The sequence below is a fragment of the Crinia signifera genome, chromosome 3, assembly GCF_055691185.1.
Source record: "Crinia signifera chromosome 3, ASM5569118v1, whole genome shotgun sequence".
Classification (NCBI taxonomy): Eukaryota; Metazoa; Chordata; class Amphibia; order Anura; family Myobatrachidae; genus Crinia; species Crinia signifera.
In genome coordinates, this window is record NC_139219.1 from 218,426,426 (window position 1) to 218,445,359 (window position 18,934).

General features: G+C 43.7%; 1 protein-coding gene across 2 annotated transcripts in view; it reads right to left on the bottom strand.

Annotated features, from left to right (window-relative positions):
* Positions 1-14,932: 14,932 nt before the first annotated feature.
* NMUR1 (neuromedin U receptor 1) overlaps positions 14,933-18,934 on the bottom strand; it is a 69,348-nt gene continuing 65,346 nt past the window's right edge. For both annotated transcript variants that reach the window (XM_083177466.1, XM_083177465.1), the window contains one exon: positions 14,933-16,746. In XM_083177466.1, coding sequence (XP_083033592.1) covers positions 16,349-16,746 — 398 coding nt within the window. In that variant the 3' untranslated portion in view covers positions 14,933-16,348. The remainder of the gene's footprint in view (positions 16,747-18,934) is intronic.

Below are 18,934 nucleotides of genomic sequence, written 5' to 3' on the forward strand. Positions count from 1 at the left end.
GGGGGGGGGGGGGACCACCAATATATATCCTGCCTCAGGGCATCTGGAACGAACTTACGCCACTGTGGGCCCCCAATATGCCGGCACAGGCTGACTACTCCAGGGCAGCACACAAATGAAAATTAGTAGGTGTTAATAAGAAGCACATAAGTGCTATGTAAGGAGGTGAAGGTGTGGTTAAAATAATACATACAATGTGATAGGGAAAAACATAAATGTTAATAAAGTGTTAGGGTGTGCTAACCTGGAGCAGACCAGCCATACCAACAAAGAGGGAATCACACTCCCAAACCCATCCCATGCACAATAACAAATTTTCAGACTATGGCCCTTATTCACATTGACACGTTCGCACGCGAATTCGCATGTATCAACCTCCTACTCTCATTGCGCATGTGCAGTGTACGCAACGCGCATGTGCAAACTGCTAAATTCCTATTCGCAAGCAATCTTCCAAGCAGTCTCTGTTGTCCGAGCGAAGGATTACCCAGTAGGCGTGATGTGGGCGTTTGCATGGGCGCGTCCAGTATAATGAGCAAAACTGGGCGTACACATGGGCGTACACCTGGGCGTTCACTTCGAGTGGTGGGTTTGGTTTCGCATGACTGCAATACGGATTGTTCCCACACAAACTCCAAAACTTTCGTAAGTTCAAAGCAGGTTTTCAGTTTCGCACACCATACTTATTGTGAACTGCTCATTCGTACGCTTAAAACACAGTAGCGAAATGTGGAACTCATTAGCACCTGAACATCATTGTGACCAATTATTGTTTGATTGTTACAATCATTTAACTCTGCTCCACTTCAGGTTGCATCACAAAACCAAACACGAGTTAGCAGACACATTTCAATTATTATGGTTTGGTGAAGTGTATGTCACAAATGCAAATGCACTTAACACATGTATTAATTGGCCTTATATAACAGACTTTTATGTCCATTTTCACTCTGCCATGTGTAGCATGTTCGCACGCACACTGTGGTGCGTGTGCGTGTGAAAATGTGTTGGCGCGTGCGCAGTGGTGCAAGTAGAATTTTTTTCTTGGTGGTACTGATAGCCTCCACCAAAAATGGGCGTGGCCATGTGTCATGAGGGGGGCGTAGTCACACTAAGCTAGAGGAGTGACTAAATGACAATAGTGGCGTTGCATCAGGAGACAGGGAATGAGAAACAGGGAATGACTGGGGGTGGGTTGGCTCTTGCTTGGGGGAGAGCCGGGCAGCTTGTGCTTACAATAGTGGAGCCTGCTCTTCATGCTGCCGACGCCGCTGATGCCTGTCAGTGTGACAGGCTAAATCAGCAGTAGCCGGTAGCTGCAAACAGCACCAATCATAACGCTGGGTGGGCGGGCTGCGGTTGCATTATATTTAGACTTAAAATAGAATTGACAGTGGGTCAGGGGGTAAGTGGTACTGAGTACCTGCAACATATTTCTTACAGGTACTCCGTACCACACAGTACCCCCTTACTTGCAACACTGCGCGTGCGAGCATTTTTAATTGCATGCCATGGAAGGCCACACCCTTTTTTGTATGGGTGCGAACGAATTAGTTCGCAAGCCCTAGAGGCGTGACTCTGCAGGATGCGTGCGAGCTGTTTTGAAGTGTAACACTGCGTGCGTGTGTGCATGCGAACTAATGAACCTGAATAAGGGCCTATGCCCGATTTTTATATTGAAATGCACCCTTATTAAAAACGTATCGCTTTACTAATATACAATGAAATATGGGTAAAAAAGTTGATTCTTATTCACTAGGAAAGAGGTTCCCAATCTTTTTTGATTCACGGCACCCTAGAGAATCAGAATTTTTTTCACGGCACCCTTAGGTCCAAAAAAAATTAATTAGATTGGGTTTATATGCGATTCTTAGAGGCAGTTATGTGGTAAAGGGCAGGATTTGCTTCTGTTTGTACACATTCTATGAATGGCAGCCACCAGCACTGGCTTTGCTCCTAAATAATTAACCAGGGAGCTGCGGCACACAGTTTGGGAACCACTGCACTAGGATATGCTTCCTGAAACAGAGGATATATCTATGTTAATATCATATAATTCATAAACATTCCCCTATACTCACATGTGAGTATAGGGGAATGTTTATGAATTATATGATATTAACATAGATATATCCTCTGTTTCAGGAAGTTTGAATTTAATGTACAGCATTTACTCAGACAAAGATGGTGCATCTGGTCTACATAAGGACAATATAATATGGAAGCATATCCTATTGAATAAGAATCAACTTTTTTACCCATGTTTCATTGTATATTAGTAAAGCAATACGTTTTTAATAAGGATGCATTTCAATATAAAAATCGGGCATAGTCTGAATGCCATTTACACACAAAAAAGATGGCGGTGCGTTCAGGGAGAAAATATTGCGTTTCAAACAACTGAGCAATGAACTTAGAGTTCCAGGAAGAGCCGTGGGTTCCAGAGTCAACAGATACGCTCCATACAGCATGATGACGGCGCCTGGCTTGAAGTTAAAATGGCCGTGCATTCCACAGGCTGTAGAAGGCTAGGATGACGACTTCCGGTTTCCAGGAAAATGGCCGTGCGTTCCATTGACGGAGTTTGCGGTTCAAATGCCGCGATCTCCGTTCCTAGAGACTTTTCATCTACTACTGTATTTTAAATACACAAATTGTGTGGCGGTATTAGTCTGTAGCATATGACTATTTGATTTTATAGCATTATAAGTGTTTTAAATGGATTTTAAATGAATTATGAAATTTGACCCCCCTAACCCAGAACTGAAAGGAGGGAGGGGTATATATATAACAGCATAGGGCTCATTACCAGCATACTGCCTGAGGAAGGAACAAGGAAGTTCCGACACGCGTAGCAGAAAGCTGGCATTTTGGCTGTGAGGAATCCAGATTTGCGGACTGAAGAGACGCCTGTAGGCCTGGTTTATCCGGAAGACCAGTGTTCCTTACCTGAGGAAAAGATCTCTCTACAGGCTTTTCTATCTCCAAAATCTGGTAAACCTCCATTCAAACTTGAGACCCACTGATGTGGTCTTTTTATCAGATTTTATTGTATTTTTGAAAATATTTCCTTCATATTTCACTGTTTTGAATAAATTTGTTGTATTTGCAATATTATACTATTTTCTCGAATTCTCATTGTCTTACATGTCTCCATCTCACTTATATTAATGGAGAGCCTCTGATGAGGTGAAGAAACGTGAGAAAAGGAGAGTATATTTTCTATACCTAAATTCACTGAGAGGTGGTGTAATACATTAAGGTGGTTTGTCTATCCATCAATCACGGTGTATACTGGGAGGGTGTCAGCGCACAAAGTCACTTAACACTATCAAATCTCAAACCGTTAATCCGGTTACTAGGGGAGTAACCATAGTGACCAGTGCTGCAGACATCTATAATTCAGCGCCCTAAACATAGACTCAAACCCATCATAACAATACATCTTATATAGTGCAGCAGATTCCGTTACAGTGTCTTATATATCGCAGCAGATTACGTTACAGTGTCTTATATAGCGCAGCAGATTCCGTTACAGTGTCTTATATATCGCAGCAGATTACGTTAGTGTCTTATATAGCGCAGCAGATTACGTTACAGTGTCTTATATAGCGCAGCAGATTACGTTACAGTTTCTTATATAGCGCAGCTGATTCCGTTACAGTGTCTTATATATAGTGCGGCAGATTCCGTTACAGGTACTTATATAGCGCAGCAGATTCCGTTACAGTGTCTTATATAGCGCAGCAGATTCCGTTACAGTGTCTTATTTATAGTGCAGCAGATTCCGTTACAGGTTCTTATATAGCGCTGCAGATTCCGTTACATTCTCTTATATAGCGCAGCAGATTCCATTACAGTGTCTTATATAGCGTAGCAGATTCCTTTACAGCGTCTTATATAGCGCAGCAGATTCCGTTACAGTGTCTTATATAGAGCAGCAGATTCCGTTGCAGTTTCTTATATAGTGCAGCAGATTCTGATAGTGTCTTATATAGCAGCAGATTCCGTTACAGTGTCTTATATAGCGCAGCAGATTCCGTTACAGCACCTTATATATCGCAGCAGATTCCGTTACAGCTTCTTATATAGCGCAGCAGATTCCGTTACAGTTTCTTATATAGCGCAGCAGATTCCATTGCGCTTTACAATAGTAGACCGTGATTAAACAAACTGGATAACAACAGACAGACTTGGAGGTTAGAGGGCCCTGCTGCAAGCTTACAATCTATAGGGATATAGGAGGGAAACACAAGGACAGGCATCAGTAATAGCTTATGTATAATGGGCATCACGGTGTGGCATATGTATAATAAGCGTTACAGAGTGGGGCATATGTATAATGGGCCAATTCTCAGCATGCAGGTTGCAAAACTGCGGTATAAAGTAGTCTTTTCCTGCAATGCTGTACCCCTTGCAGTGAGGCTACACTCTTGCCCCTTTTGTAGCTCCTCCCATATCACCGCCCACTTTCTGCCCCGCGCACAGTTCCTGTAGATATTTTCCTACAAAAATAGCACTGACTATAGGCAATATATTATCTGTGGTATTCTATATAGTATTTTTGAATTTTTGATGGTGCAGGATGTCCTATCTGAAAAAGGGCCTTCATGAACCCCTAACGGAAAAGGAACTGGCAGATATAGGAGCCACATTTGGCGAGAGTGAAGACAAATTTGAGGATTCTTCAAATGTAGATGAAGATTGCCAAATGTATGTGCTTGATGGGTGCCGATTGTTCCAGGAGAAGAGGTAGACCGAGTTACGTTCTGCCAGTCAACATTCACACGGACCAAACAAGCCATTGGACTATATATGATGAAACAAGACAAAGGTGCAAGTTACCTGGTGGAAATGGGAAAATCCCCCCCATCATGCCACTGACTGCCAAGGCAGCACTAACCTCATCCCCCTCCACCACCACCGTTTACTGACCATTGCTCTCCTAACTCACTCATTACAAAAGAAAAATGCTGGGACTGAGTAATGCATCTTTTACTATATTTGTTATGTAACTATGAGATGTTATGCATGCAGGTGATTTGGGGATAGTGGGAAGAGGAGAGGGGCATGAGGTGTCACAGGTTTAAGGTTAATATTTAAGGGTACATTTACTGAAATGGGAGTTCTATTGAAGATAGGATTTTGCACAAAGCAACCAATCAGAATCTACTTATATATTTAGAACCTTCTGGAACTCATCTTCAACAGATCTCCCATCTTAGTAAATGTACCCCTTAAGGTGGTCATACACTACTGTGACTTCTCGCAGCAGTGTAGAGCCAGCCGATCCCCCTTGAGCTTCCTGGGCATGGAATATATGGCATGCGGTCCTTTTGCATGCGATCCCAGCAATTGCTGCCAGTGGCTGTCCAATCAGACAGATTCTACGAACAGCACTTACGATCTAGGGACTCCGATCCAATGTGAACAGGCCCACAGATCAGAGTGGATCTAAAACACATGCAATTTCATACCTTTTCTCGTCCCCATACGTCGGAATCTTGTCAAATCGCACTAGTGTGTGGCCACCTTTAGACTTTGTCACTAATTAAACACAGTTTGCACAGTGCATAGTATGTGAATTTCTTCCAGTAGAAAGAAGAACCTGTTGTATATATTAGATGAGTGGTATTTATGTAAACACGCAGCACAAATTTATAATTGTGATCCATCTCTGAAATTGGATATTTCAGAGTTACTTTATTACTAAATCTACATAATTAACTGTATGTGACTTTAATGTCTCCTCTGTCAGTAAACGCTGCTGATAGAATACACATTGCAGCTATTTGTCATCCCAATAAGAGGACATAATAATAAGATGGTAACATATAGCCATTCATTACTTTTACTGTAATATGTCTATGAGGTAAGAACACAGGGAAATATTCAGCATTTATTATAATTATTAGTATGATTTCTATTTTATAAAAAAATCGCAATACATCTTTTGCGATTTGTCACATGTAACGGGGAGCTGCAGCGCGCGGTGAGGAGCAGTGGGGCGGGGGGGCATGTGCTGAGTGCTGCGCTAGCGGGCCGGGTGGTGATCATATCATCAGCAGGACGCCAGGACGTGCAGCGGCAGGCATTAGATTTTTAAAATAACCTGTGGCCTTCTGGGCGGCTGCTGATTGGCTGTGAGAGCTCTCAGCCAATCATAAAACGGTCAGTCATTTGACAGATTATTTTAAAAATCTAAAAATGGCCATACATCAGAAAGATATTGTACCCAATCATATAATCATAATCTCAATTGATTGTAAAATGGATTGTATGCAGATTGTGTGCACATTGTGTGTACACAATCATACAATCACACAATTGTATGCAGATTGTGTGCAGATTGTTTGTACACAATCATACAATCACATGCAATCTGTCATTAGATGGCTCATACAACCAAAGTCATGTGACACTCCCTCCCTGACTAGCAGAGAAGAGAGGTGCCGCTTCCAGGGTGGCCCGTGGCAGTGAAGATGCTGGGAGCCGCAGAAGTATCCAAGCGTCAGACGGGCGGGCGGCTGAAGAGAACGGTGGATGTTCTTTTGCACAATTCTGTCACTACTCTTAAAACAGTGTTAGGATTGCTGCATTCGGGCTATATAATCATGTCATAACACAGCAGTCATGAGCAGATAGGTAGTTGCTGGCAACCTGTAAATTAAAAATGGATTGTGAGTACATTGTGTGTCCAAAAACCACCAAGGACTGCCGGGGAGTTGAAGGGAAATTGGACACAATCATGAGCGCAATCGATCTTAAGCTCGATCTTTCTGATGAATGGCCACCTTAATACCCGCTGACCATCCCGGCGTCACGCTGATGATATGATCACCGCCCGGCATCTGGCCCGCTAGCGCATTGGTCAGCACCTGCTGCCCACCCCACTGCTCCCTGGTCAGGCTGCATGCATATGCATACAGGGAGTGCCAAAATCGGGTGACATCGGCCCAAAATCGCATAGTGTATGGGGGCCTTTAGTCTGACCCCCTGGATAAGAGGTGTGTTGTACGGTGAGTATTTGCATAGAATAGCAAATCAAGGTGACTATGTTGTCTTTTACCTGGTGTCCTGAATCCGTGTTAGGTGCAGGTTCATTTAATGTGCTTTAAAGAGGCAAAGAGCACATGTTCACACAATTGAGAACATGGAGGGTTTCTCTTTAGAATGCTTTCATGAATATATTGGACTAAAACTTTACACAGCTGATCTGATATACATAGACACTGGGCACTCCTGCAATAAATTGTACAATAAACCAAGAAATGTTTTAACTATAAATGCTATGGGCGGAATATACTAAGATTCACAGCCCCAGTCCGCTGCACATCGTGGCTACCGCATAGATAGCCATAGATAGATTATCGCATATGTTAGTGCATATGCGATAATTATTGCAAAGGACAGCTTTTGCGTTAAGAGCTGCCTTTTGCGTTGAGCCGGCGGTGTGCAGAGGGTCCTCAGCGGCTCCCCCTCCCTCCCTCCCTTACTTACCCAGCACTGATGCTGTTGTGGGGTGGGTGTGCTCTCCTCCTCCCTGTACCCGGAAGAGGATGTACAGTGCAGGGAGGAGAAGGTCACTGGTCCACACTGTGCTGCCCAGACACAAATGAGGGGGGTCGGCGGGGTGTGTGGGGGTGCCGGGGGGTCGGTGCAGGTAGGAGCTGGGTCGCGTAAGAAGCTGTAGCTTTTGCTGGCCATTCCCCTCCTGCAGTGAAAACCTAGTGTGCAGCTTATCAAAATGCAGGAAAAACCCAGATAACAGGGTTTTTACCGCATTTTTCATTAGAGCATCCCATCCCAGTATTTCTGGTAATGTCCAGGGGTTATATTGGGCCAGAATGGGGCAGAACTGCGTTCTGGCAGTTGTAATTTGAGCCGGCCGCAGAAGCTGTAGCAAGCAATGCTCATAGCCTGATCTGCAGGCTTTCCTATGACGGCTGCCCTACCTCCACCTGGCCGCCTTGTCTGGTCAGCAGCAACTCAGCAGCCTCCTTTGCAATTTTGGTGGGCGGGATAGCTGTGATGAGTGACAGGCTGGCTTTGGGGCTTAATGATGGCTTCCCGAGCTTTGCTGTGCACCACCCATCACCACTGTGATTATCACTTTAAAAAGTGCCATGTCTTTCGTATTTTAGCCACTGAATTTACAGGATCAATAATATCCTTTTATCACTGTTTTGTTTCCAAATGGATGTGAATAAGTTATAAATAAATGTTGATAATAATAAAATTAATATTAAAAAAACAAAACCAGACATGTTTTGTATTTGATATTATTTGCAAATTCAATGTCCAAAAATGCCGAAGATGCAGTGGCTTTAAAATGTGCCAGATAGTAAAATAAAGGTCAAATGTAACAGGTTGTGTGGGGGTTTCTAATTCTAAAAGTTTTCTGCTAGTCAGCAAACACATTTAAAGTGGCAATGTTTAGTTAGGCAAAACCAATTGATGCACGCAAAGCAAGCCTATTTGGATATAGCACTATTCCCCTTTTAAATCGATCCCCCACAGTTGGCAAGAATCAGCGGCTTTGAAAAAACGATATTTAGTAAATATAACTCTTAGAAATTAAAGAGCCTGAAAGAGTTCTGCACAAAAATGAGATGCTTTAACAAAGAATTACAAGAAAAAAGCTTGTAGTGTTTTACCTTTATTCACATGATTTAGTATTTTGAGAAATCTCTGCTTATCTTTTTCAAAACAAATTAAATAATCACACACACATATATATATATATATATATATATATATGTATATATATATATATATATATATATATATATACAGTATAGAATGTGTACACAGAACTGTACATATTGGTTAACATTATATACATACATTATACAGAAATACATACAGTATAAAGATGGTTGCAGTATACTCTGTAGCTTGGCAGGATATTGCAGTGTTATTCTTCTATCTTGATGAATCGTTGTACAATATACACAGAATCAAATGCAGCAGTCTATAAATCTAAGTTTTTGTCACTGTGCTTTGATAAAAGTGTCTGTAATAATTATGAGAAGATACACTAGTCCTGAAACATGTCCAGTAGTAAATCACTTGCTTGACACTGTTGCTCAGATCTATTTGGCAATATCTCCACGTCTCATGCACAAAGACCCTAGAAATCCCTCTTCCTTTTGTCCGATGAACCGAGTACCTTCTTGAAGTTGCAGAAGAGAAAACAGAGCCTTGTTTACAATCATAGTTGCCAATTAGTGGTTCAAAAAGCTACTTTGTAGTGCACAATTAATCCAATTTCCATTTATGTACATAAAATGAGAAAGTAATCACAGACAGAGAAGTATTTATGTACAGACATTCTGTATGTCTTACATCTGCGCCTTGGAGGATGGGAATGTCTATAATTGCCATTTCAGCTTAGAGGGTTGTCAGCATTGGGAACTCAGTAGATTTTCGGCATTATATTGTACGAACATTAAGGATTACGTTAGTGTAGATTACAATGTCCACTATGAGCTATTTCATTTTCATGCTTCATTTCCTACATCCTTCATAAATGTTGCGTAGAAAAAATGGCGACTGCAGAAATACTGTATGAGGCCCATACACATAAGGCAATTCCAGGGCTATTTCTAAGTGATCTGACTTAATACTGTAGCTCTGAAATTAAGGGCCTTATTCTAGTTCACTCTTTCTGACAAAATCCTTCTTAGATGGACAAAACCATGTGCACTGCAGTTGGGGCAGATGTTACTTGTGCAGAGAGAATTAGATTTGGGTGGGGTTTTACTTAAAAGTGAAATCTATTTTGCAGTGTAGAAATAAAGCAGCCAGTATTTACCCTGCACAGAAACAGAATAACTCACCCAAATCTTATCCTCTCTGCACATCTTACATCTGTCCCCCCCCCCCCCCTGCAGTGCACATGGTTTTGTCGATCTAAGAAGGATTTTGTCAGAAAAAATCATTTCATGTGGTTTCCCCCTTAGCGATGGCATTGCACGGTCTTACTAATCGCCATTGCTTGACTAGATTTTGACTGCACGCAGCCAAAATCTGGTCATATTGCCAGTGTTCTCACCAGAGAACATTGGTCCACACAGTTCGCTCAGCACACATCGCTGGTGCATCGCATGTGTGTCAGCAATGTGCACTGAGCGAGCTGTGCTTAAGCACATCACTCAGCACGGGGCTCCCATTGCCCCATGTGCACAGGGCTTAAGTAAGGCATTGTAGCAATACAGAGAGATAATATTGGGCCTTATTTACAGTCAGACAGAAAAGCAATTTGTGTCTTTTTCGGTCTCAAGTTGCATTCTTTTTCATCGCTCATTACCATAATATCTCAATTCACAGCTTTTTTTCAATGACATGACTTGCAATTGTGCAATGCTGGGGGGCAATGTCCTGGGCTGGTATGGAAGTGTAGCCATGGCAGTAGGCGTTAGGGCAGTGGGGTTGCAGTCACAGCTAAAGTACAGTTTAGTGCAAACCCCCTGAGCCAGATGCAACAAGCTTCAAAAGAGTGATAAACAGCCAGCCAATCAGCTCCTACAATACCTGCCATGTCACAGACTATGTTTGAAAAATGTCAGGCAGGAGCTGATTGGTTAGTTGTTTATCACTCTCCATTTTATCACTTTTGAAGCTTAGTGCATCTGGCCCCCTATCTGTTCTGCTTTTTGAAGGGGCAGGCTTGAATGCTCCTCCTTTATACCCCTGGATGTTGAGAAGTAAACTTGGTTTTAAGTACCCATAAAATATTGAATTTGTATGATTGACAACATGGGTCAGTACTCAGTATGCACCAAAGCTGAATAAGTGGGCAACATTCTAAAAAGCTGTTTTCTGAGTTTTGGTGCTATTCCCATAATGCAGTACATGCAATACATTATAGAGCTTGGACTTGATAGACAATGCCACCTGTACATGGCATTACATAACAGCTACCTATGAGTTTCTTTTATGTTATAATCTGAGACGGATCCAAATAGATTCATCCCAGTGTCCCCTGTGGCATCTTTGTCATTCTGAACATGCTTTGATTGACTTTCGGATCATAGAAGTCCTTCTAATCAGAATAGCTGTCCGATGTGATTTTAATTGCATCTCTAGTTTCGGTACTTGTGTAGTTTCACGGCGGCAGCTTACGCTACGTTTGAAGCTACGTTATTAGTGTAGCCCAACGGCTGCTTTACTTGTGTAGCTTCACGGCGGCAGCCTAAGCTACGTTATCAGCGTAGCCCAATGGCTGCCTAGCGTAGTCAGCATAGTGACTCCGCTGCAACCCTGCTTAGTCAGCGTAGTGTCCCGTGAGGCAGCTACTCACTGCACTGTTGCCAGGAACTGCATCTCTGTTCCCGGCATCCCTGGCAAGCCTAGTGAGTGCCTATCACACAGGGCCTTATCCTAGTTCACTCTTAAAGGCAAATTCCTTCTTAGCTGGACAAAACCATGTGCACTGCAGGGGGGCAGATGTAACCGGTGCAGAGAGAAGTAGATTTGGTGAGTTATTTTGTTTCAGTGCAGGGAAAATATTGACTGCTTTTTTTTACAGTGCAATATAGATCTCACTTTGAAGAAAAAACCCCACCCAAATCTAATTCTCTCTGCACATGTTACATCTGCCCCACCTGCAGTGCACATGGTTTTGTCCAGCTAAGAAGGAATTTGCCTCTAAGAGTGAACTAGAATAAGGCCCACAGCATCGGTGCCCACATGATCCCCTCTTCTGCGAAGAGGGGATCATGCGGGCGGTGGAGGAGAGGCGCTCAATCTGTCTGAGACGCAGGAGCGTCTGAGATGCAGGAGCGTCTGATACGCTTCTGGGTCGGAGTAACTATTGCTGCAGGGTACAGCAACCCTGCCGACAGGGTTAGGGGTTCGGTAGCGCGTGCGTCTCCTGCACAAAAAGGGGGTGCATGTTACATGTTACATACTGGCAAATGCCTCCATTTGAAACCCACACTATCCACGCCAGCCCGAAGCGTGGCTAGTGAGCGCAGGGGACTCGCATCCTCCCGACCTTTTCATACCCCCACTATCCATGTAAAGTAATCCGGGGCTCGCTGCGCTTGCCACGCTTCGGGCACGGTGGCTCGCTGCGCTCACCACACTTTATAAAATTAACTCCACGCCCACGTGGATAGTGGGAGTATGAACAGGGTCGGGGGGGACACGTAACGCGTCCCCACACAGGGCTCGCTGTGCTCGCCACGCTTTGGGCTGGCATGTATAGTGGGGGTGTTTCAGGAACACATTCACACCTGCCATATCATCGGCAGCCATAACTGATACAATGTACTACGAACTGCTGACGGACTATGCTGGCCGTGGGAACAGTACATTGGCTCTGACAGGGATGCTTGCGGAAACACTACGCTACTTTTAACTATGCTGGCCGCGGGAAAACTACGCTCATTCTGACAGGAACGCTACGCTGACTACGTAACTGCCGCCGTGAAACTACACAAGTACCCTAGTTTCAAACCAGCATTATTAACCCAATGAGTGAATTTGTCAAAATAGGTTTGCAAATTGCCAAGCAAACATATTTATTCATCATAATGACCTGTCATGTTTATCTTATGTAGGAAATATAGGGTGACATTCTATGGGTTGAGATAAATTAGACTTTTGCGATTTTTTTCGCAAAAACGGCCGAAATCGCATTTTTTTCCATTTTCGCATATTTAATGAGCTGCGAAAATGTGAAAAAAGTGCGATTTTGGCCAACAAGTTGGACACACTGGAAATGCGATGGCTGCTTTTCGCAGCACATCGCATCCAGATGTTTTCAAATGAAAAAGTATACAAATCGCATATTTAATGGTATGTGATTTGTATAAAGTGTGTCTATAATTCGCCCAAAAATCAGACCAGGTTCGGATGGGCGAATTAGCCAGAACCCTGCACAGATCACAATGATCTGTGCAGGGTTCTGGTGTAAAAAAAAGTTTAAACAGTTAAAATAAAAAAAAAAAACCAGCGCGGGGTCCCCCGCCAGAGCATAACCAGCCCCGGGCTCATTGAGCCGGTGCTGGTGACATAAAATCAGGGTTCCCGACAAATAGGGGTCCCCTTGATTTAATGAAACCAGCACCAGGCTCAAGGTCCGGCGCTGGTTCCCAAAATACGGGGGACAAAATGACTAGGGGTCCCCCGTATTTTAAGAACCAGCACCAGACCCAACCAGCCAGCAGGGTAATGCCACAGCCGGGGGACACTTATTATATAAGGTCCCGCGGCCAAAGCATTATCCCCCTGGCTGGTCAGCATGGGCAGGGGTCCTGGGGAAGTGGGGCCCCCCCAATGAAGGGGTCCCCCCCTCCAGGACTTACCAGCCCATGCTGAAAGTCCGGGGCTGTCCCCGATGCCCCTGGGCGGTGGGCATCGGGCTGATGGATAGTGTAAAAAATAGAAGAAAAACTATTGTTTTCTACTGTAGAACTATGAGTCCCAGCAAGCCTACCCCGCATGCTGGGACTTGGAGAACCACAAGTCCCAGCATGCGGGGCATTAAAGGGCCCGCTGGCACTTGTAGTTCTACAGTACAAAAAATAGTTAAATAAAACACACTGACACCCTAAAAAATAAAAGTTTAATACACACATAAAACACACACTGATACTTACCTACCTTGAGCCCGTAGGTCGGTCCCTGGATCCGGGGTCCGGGGCTCCTGGACAGAAGAGTCCGGTTCCGGGGCCTTGGTCCTGGTTCCGGGGCTGGTCCGGGGTCCTGGGCTTCAGGGCTGATGTCTCCGGGGTCCAGGATCCGAAGAAGTCCAAAAGGGGTACCTGAGGAAGGAAATCCTACTCACCTGGTCCCCGGCGACGACATCGGCATCCTCTCCGGCAGACGCGCTGCTCCCGGCTGGTACCCGCTCTCGGACTGAAGAGGCGCAGAGATGTTTCATCTTCCGCGCCTCTTCTCAGAATGATTCCATTGGCCGCCCAGCGGCCAATCAGGAGCCGAAAAAGTCTGCTCCTGATTGGCCGCTAGGCGGCCAATAGAATCATCCAGAGGAAAGGCGCGGAAGATGAAAATCTCTGCGTCTCTCCAGTCCGAGAGCGGGTACCAGCCGGGAGCAGCGCGTCTGCCGGAGAGGATGCCGATGTCGTCGCCGGGGACCAGGTGAGTAGGATTTCCTTCCTCAGGTACCCCTTTTGGACTCCTTCGGATCCTGGACCCCGGAGACATCAGCCCTGGAGCCCAGGACCCCGGACCCAGGATCCAGGGACCGACCTACGGGCTCAAGGTAGGTAAGTATCAGTGTGTGTGTTATGTGTGTATTAAACTTTTATTTTTCAGGGTGTCAGTGTGTTTTATTGAACTATTTTTTGTACTGTACAACTACAAGTGCCAGCAGGCCCTTTAATGCCCCGCATGCTGGGACTTGTGGTTCTCCAAGTCCCAGCATGCGGGGTAGGCTTGCTGGGACTCATAGTTCTACAGTAGAAAACAATATTTGTTCTTCTATTTTTTACACTTTCCATCAGCCCGATGCCCACCGCCCAGGGGCATCGGGGACAGCCCCGGACTTTCAGCATGGGCTGGTAAGTCCTGGAGAAGGGGGACCCCTTCATTGGGGGGGTCCCCACTTCCCCAGGACCCCTGCCCATGCTGACCAGCCAGGGGGATAATGCTTTGGCCGCGGGACCTTATATAATAAGTGTCCCCCCGGCTGTGGCATTACCCTGCTGACTGGTTGGGTCTGGTGCTGGTTCTTAAAATACGGGGGACCCCTAGTCATTTTGTCCCCCGTATTTTGGGAACCAGCGCCGGACCTTGAGCCTGGTGCTGGTTTCATTAAATCAAGGGGACCCCTATTTGCTGGCTATGCTCTGGCGGGGGACCCCGCGCTGGTTTTTTTTTATTTTAATTTGCGATTTCCTGCAAACGTGCGATTTTCAGACATGAAAATCGCACATTTTCAGGACTAAAGACATCGCCTTTTCGCACTATTTGGGCCGTTTTTCGCATCTCATTAAATATGCGGAAAACGGGCCAATCTTGCGATTTTAAAAAGGGCGAAGTGGTGCGATAAAAAAAATGCGCATTTATCACAACCCATAGAATGTCACCCACTATCTTTTCTTACACAACATTTTTTATTTATTTGAATTTATACAACAAATGTGAGCTACACTGGTATTTTTAGAAGATATTTTGTACATTTCTCACAGAGATGTTGGCACTCAAAGGGTTAACATCAGTACAGTATGAACAAGATAAATGATGCGATGTACAGTATTGCACCCACAATGCAATGCATAGTACTTCCCGTCTACCTCATTTGTGCAAAATCCTTAAAATTGTGGCAACTCTCTTGAAAGTCACTTTATACTAAAACTCACTTGTTTTACATAAACTATGAATTCTACATTAGGGTAAGGGGAAGCCTGCAAATACATTTAAAATGTTGTGTCTGCTACGCTTTGCATTTTACATGTTCTAATCCACTGAGGTATTTTTATCTTCTCTATCTGGCCAGTAACTGTAATGTGTTCCCATTGTGTACTAACAATTTCAGAGCTCACAGTTACACCACTCCCAGTGATCCAGCCGCCGCAGACCCAGGTACAACAAATGGGGGGAGCCACAGGCAAGGGAATTGCAGCACGAGGCTTGCACATGACTGACCCTGAATAGGCTGCAAAGATGTAAATATGTACAGAACGCATTTTGCAATTCTGGACTAAGATTGTGCATCTAATTATTATACAATGGCAATCCAATTGAGAGTCCTATCAGCTGAAATGAGATCAATGCATTGTTTTAGCTAGTGATTATGTTGACAAACGATATATATGGGGACAAAAACAGGACATTTTAATTTATTCTTTCAATCAATTCTGAGTACTCGGCAGTGGCCTCTCTTAAGCTATTGGCTGCACAGATGACTAACCTTTCTGGCTTCTGTTTCTGGAATGTACAGAGGCTTTTCTAATTCTACTGACATTTTACGGTGAGAAGACGTGCACAAGATGAGACCTTCCAGGGAAAGTAGTTTGGAGCAATTGGTAATAAATCTAACCTCTTACACTCCTCCATTGCTATATATATAACAACATGAATCCCATATAAGTGTCTTATGATCCTAAGAGGACAGTATGGGTTCATGTGCACAGTTCTGTTGTCAGAGAAAAAAACACTTAATCGGTATAGGTGCCTTTAGAAAAGTGGAGCTGCTATTGACTCATTCGTCACTGGGTATTGAAAGGAAAAGATTCTTTAATATTTTTAATTCTGTGTATCCCATTGAGTTAGAGCACTTTGTGTAAGCACAAAGATAGTCTACATAAGTGTATAGTCTGTATATTGGTCCATGGCCCGCTGCAAATACAATGGCTATGGGCAAGAAGGGTGATCAAGAAAAAGATGACTCATTTTTGGCCATAGTCTCACATTCCACATAGACCTCAAATTCATCCACATCAGAGGAAGGGTGTCCATTTCCTGGTACATGCTCACACACCGTGCTTCGTGTAGTAACTCGTGTGACACTTGGGGAAGACCTTCTAGAACCTAGCCTTTTTTTTCTCCCACGACACATGACCTCCTTGAACATCTCACGGAAACGTGTAGACATTAGGTTGTAGAGGATTGGGTTAACTGCCGAACTGAGGTAAAATAAGACACCGGAGATAATATGGACAAAACCAAACATCTCATGCATCTCTTCTGTCCAGTCATCAATGAAACTCCACATCAGACGTTCAGTATGGAAGGGAGCCCAACAAAGACCAAACACCACCACAAGGATAACTGTAGGTACAAAAAAAAGAAAAAGGTTAATGTACAGTATGAAAAGAGCAGTGGTTTCCCATTAGTAATTATAGACACTCCTTCCAAAAAAAACTAAATAAAAAACCTGCAACACTCTGAATTTCTATTTGAATACATTTTACACAGCAGCGCTCCTTGTTCTTACTGCAGCTTACTTGTAGATAATGATGAAGGGGTTATTATTATTCTGTAGCTACAAACCACAGTTATTTTTTCTATTCTTCCTTCTGTAAGATTGAATGTTTTGTAAAACAAAAACTTCTGGAAGACAAAGAATTACATTATTTTAGGCTGATTTAGTCTTTTTAAAGACGCCAGAAGTACGAGCCAGCAGCACACATAAAAATACATTTTGCCTGCAAAAATATCCTGCTCCTTCAAGTGAAAAGATAAATACAGCATTAATTTCCTCTTGCCTCTTTTCTCTGCAGAAGTTTCTGGTCACTGTTAATTTCATGAAATGTTTAATATGTGCCGGCCACTTATTTACGGTTAATGATCCCCCAGGTATACGTCCATACGTTACAGTGTGGCTGTCCTTTTGGTGTGTACAAGCAAATCCCATAGCACAAGCACACTTCCTAATAAGGACATGACCAGACAAAAACACCTACAGTTAAAAGGAAAGATCAGCCATAAAGTGTCATTCTGAGACAGCACAGAGCTCCATCCAGCTGGATACAAACATCACCTGGACAAGCTGCAGGGTCACATAATCCCTGGAACTTCCAATCAATCAGGGACAGTAACAGAGCACTGCTTTCTGTACAATGATCTATCAGAAATAGATGATCCCACTGAAAGCTAGCAAATAATAGTGTCTTGGAATGGGTACAGCATTATAAAGTACATCATCTTAGAAATTCCACTTCCATGACATAATCTAATAAATTATTTCATAGTAGAAGGAAAATATAACACTATAAAGTGAAGATAAAAGCTAAATGTACATTAAAAGAGCAGTTTCAATTAGCTTCAGAATTAACCTTAGTGGTAATACCATAATAAAAAAAAAAAACAAGCAATAGCATTATATATTTACAGCTACACATAGTGTAATAACCCAGGGTTCCATTCCTTACACTATACAGCTCTAGGGGTAATTCAATAGTGCACGACGCATAACTCCCAACATATCGGGGTTGTGACTAGGGGTGCTTGCGGACGACAGCAAAAAAGGGGTGTGGTCTAGGTAAAGGTTTAATGACCTTGCGATAATGAAGTTTAAGGTGCTCATATACCAGTGGGGCAATCCCCTGCTCCCCTGACAATTACATTGAGTTATCAGGGATGTTAAATGTGTAAAAACAACCAATCCCGGCAGGAATCATGAAATTGGGATATTTAAGTTATTTTAACCGCCCTGCCTACTGATCGCCGATCATCACTGGTCGGCGGATCAGCAGGTCGGGGGATGGGGAGATTGCACCAGCATATGTATAGGCTTTTAACTCGCCACAAGTTGTGAGGTCAAAAAAAAAAGCGCCATTTAGCATTATCTACTTACTAAAGTATCACTTCCAAAGTGCTGCCCTTTTTGTGTAGACAGCGTTTTCGAAATGTGAAATAATTGTTTTGTGTGGACCCCGGTATACCAGATTGGACAAGCTCCATTCATCAAACCATTCATCAAACCCTGCATTCCAGAGCTTGTAGTGCATGTCCACATTTGGGAGGTGTCCCATCCGGTGGCGGTGGGGGGGGTGTCTGAGACAGCTGTCACTGGGAAGATGGGCAGGTAGAGATTACAACCTCCACGTATGCCTGAACCATTTCAGATTTTTTATCCATGAGGAACCATCTCCAGACGTGATACCTCATGGATAAAAACTCACAAGTTTTCAGTTCTTCAAGAATACCATAACATCTACATTCCAATATTAAAGTATAAGGATGGTGTAAGATTCAATTATACTTGCCTACACTGTTTGTCTCCTCTCTAGGAGAAGCCCAGAAGTGAGATGATGCAGGAGGCTTCAGGTAGCGGGGCTGGGCTTTCACATTCTTGGGCCTACCCCAACCAGAGAAGATTGCAACTATTCTCAAGTCCATTTGTAGGGAACGTGCGTAAATGTCACAATTCTTGTCACTTAGCCCCGTCCCCTCTACAATACAATGATTATCTAAATCCTACATGATTTACTAGGAAGTGGGTGATATTTGGGAC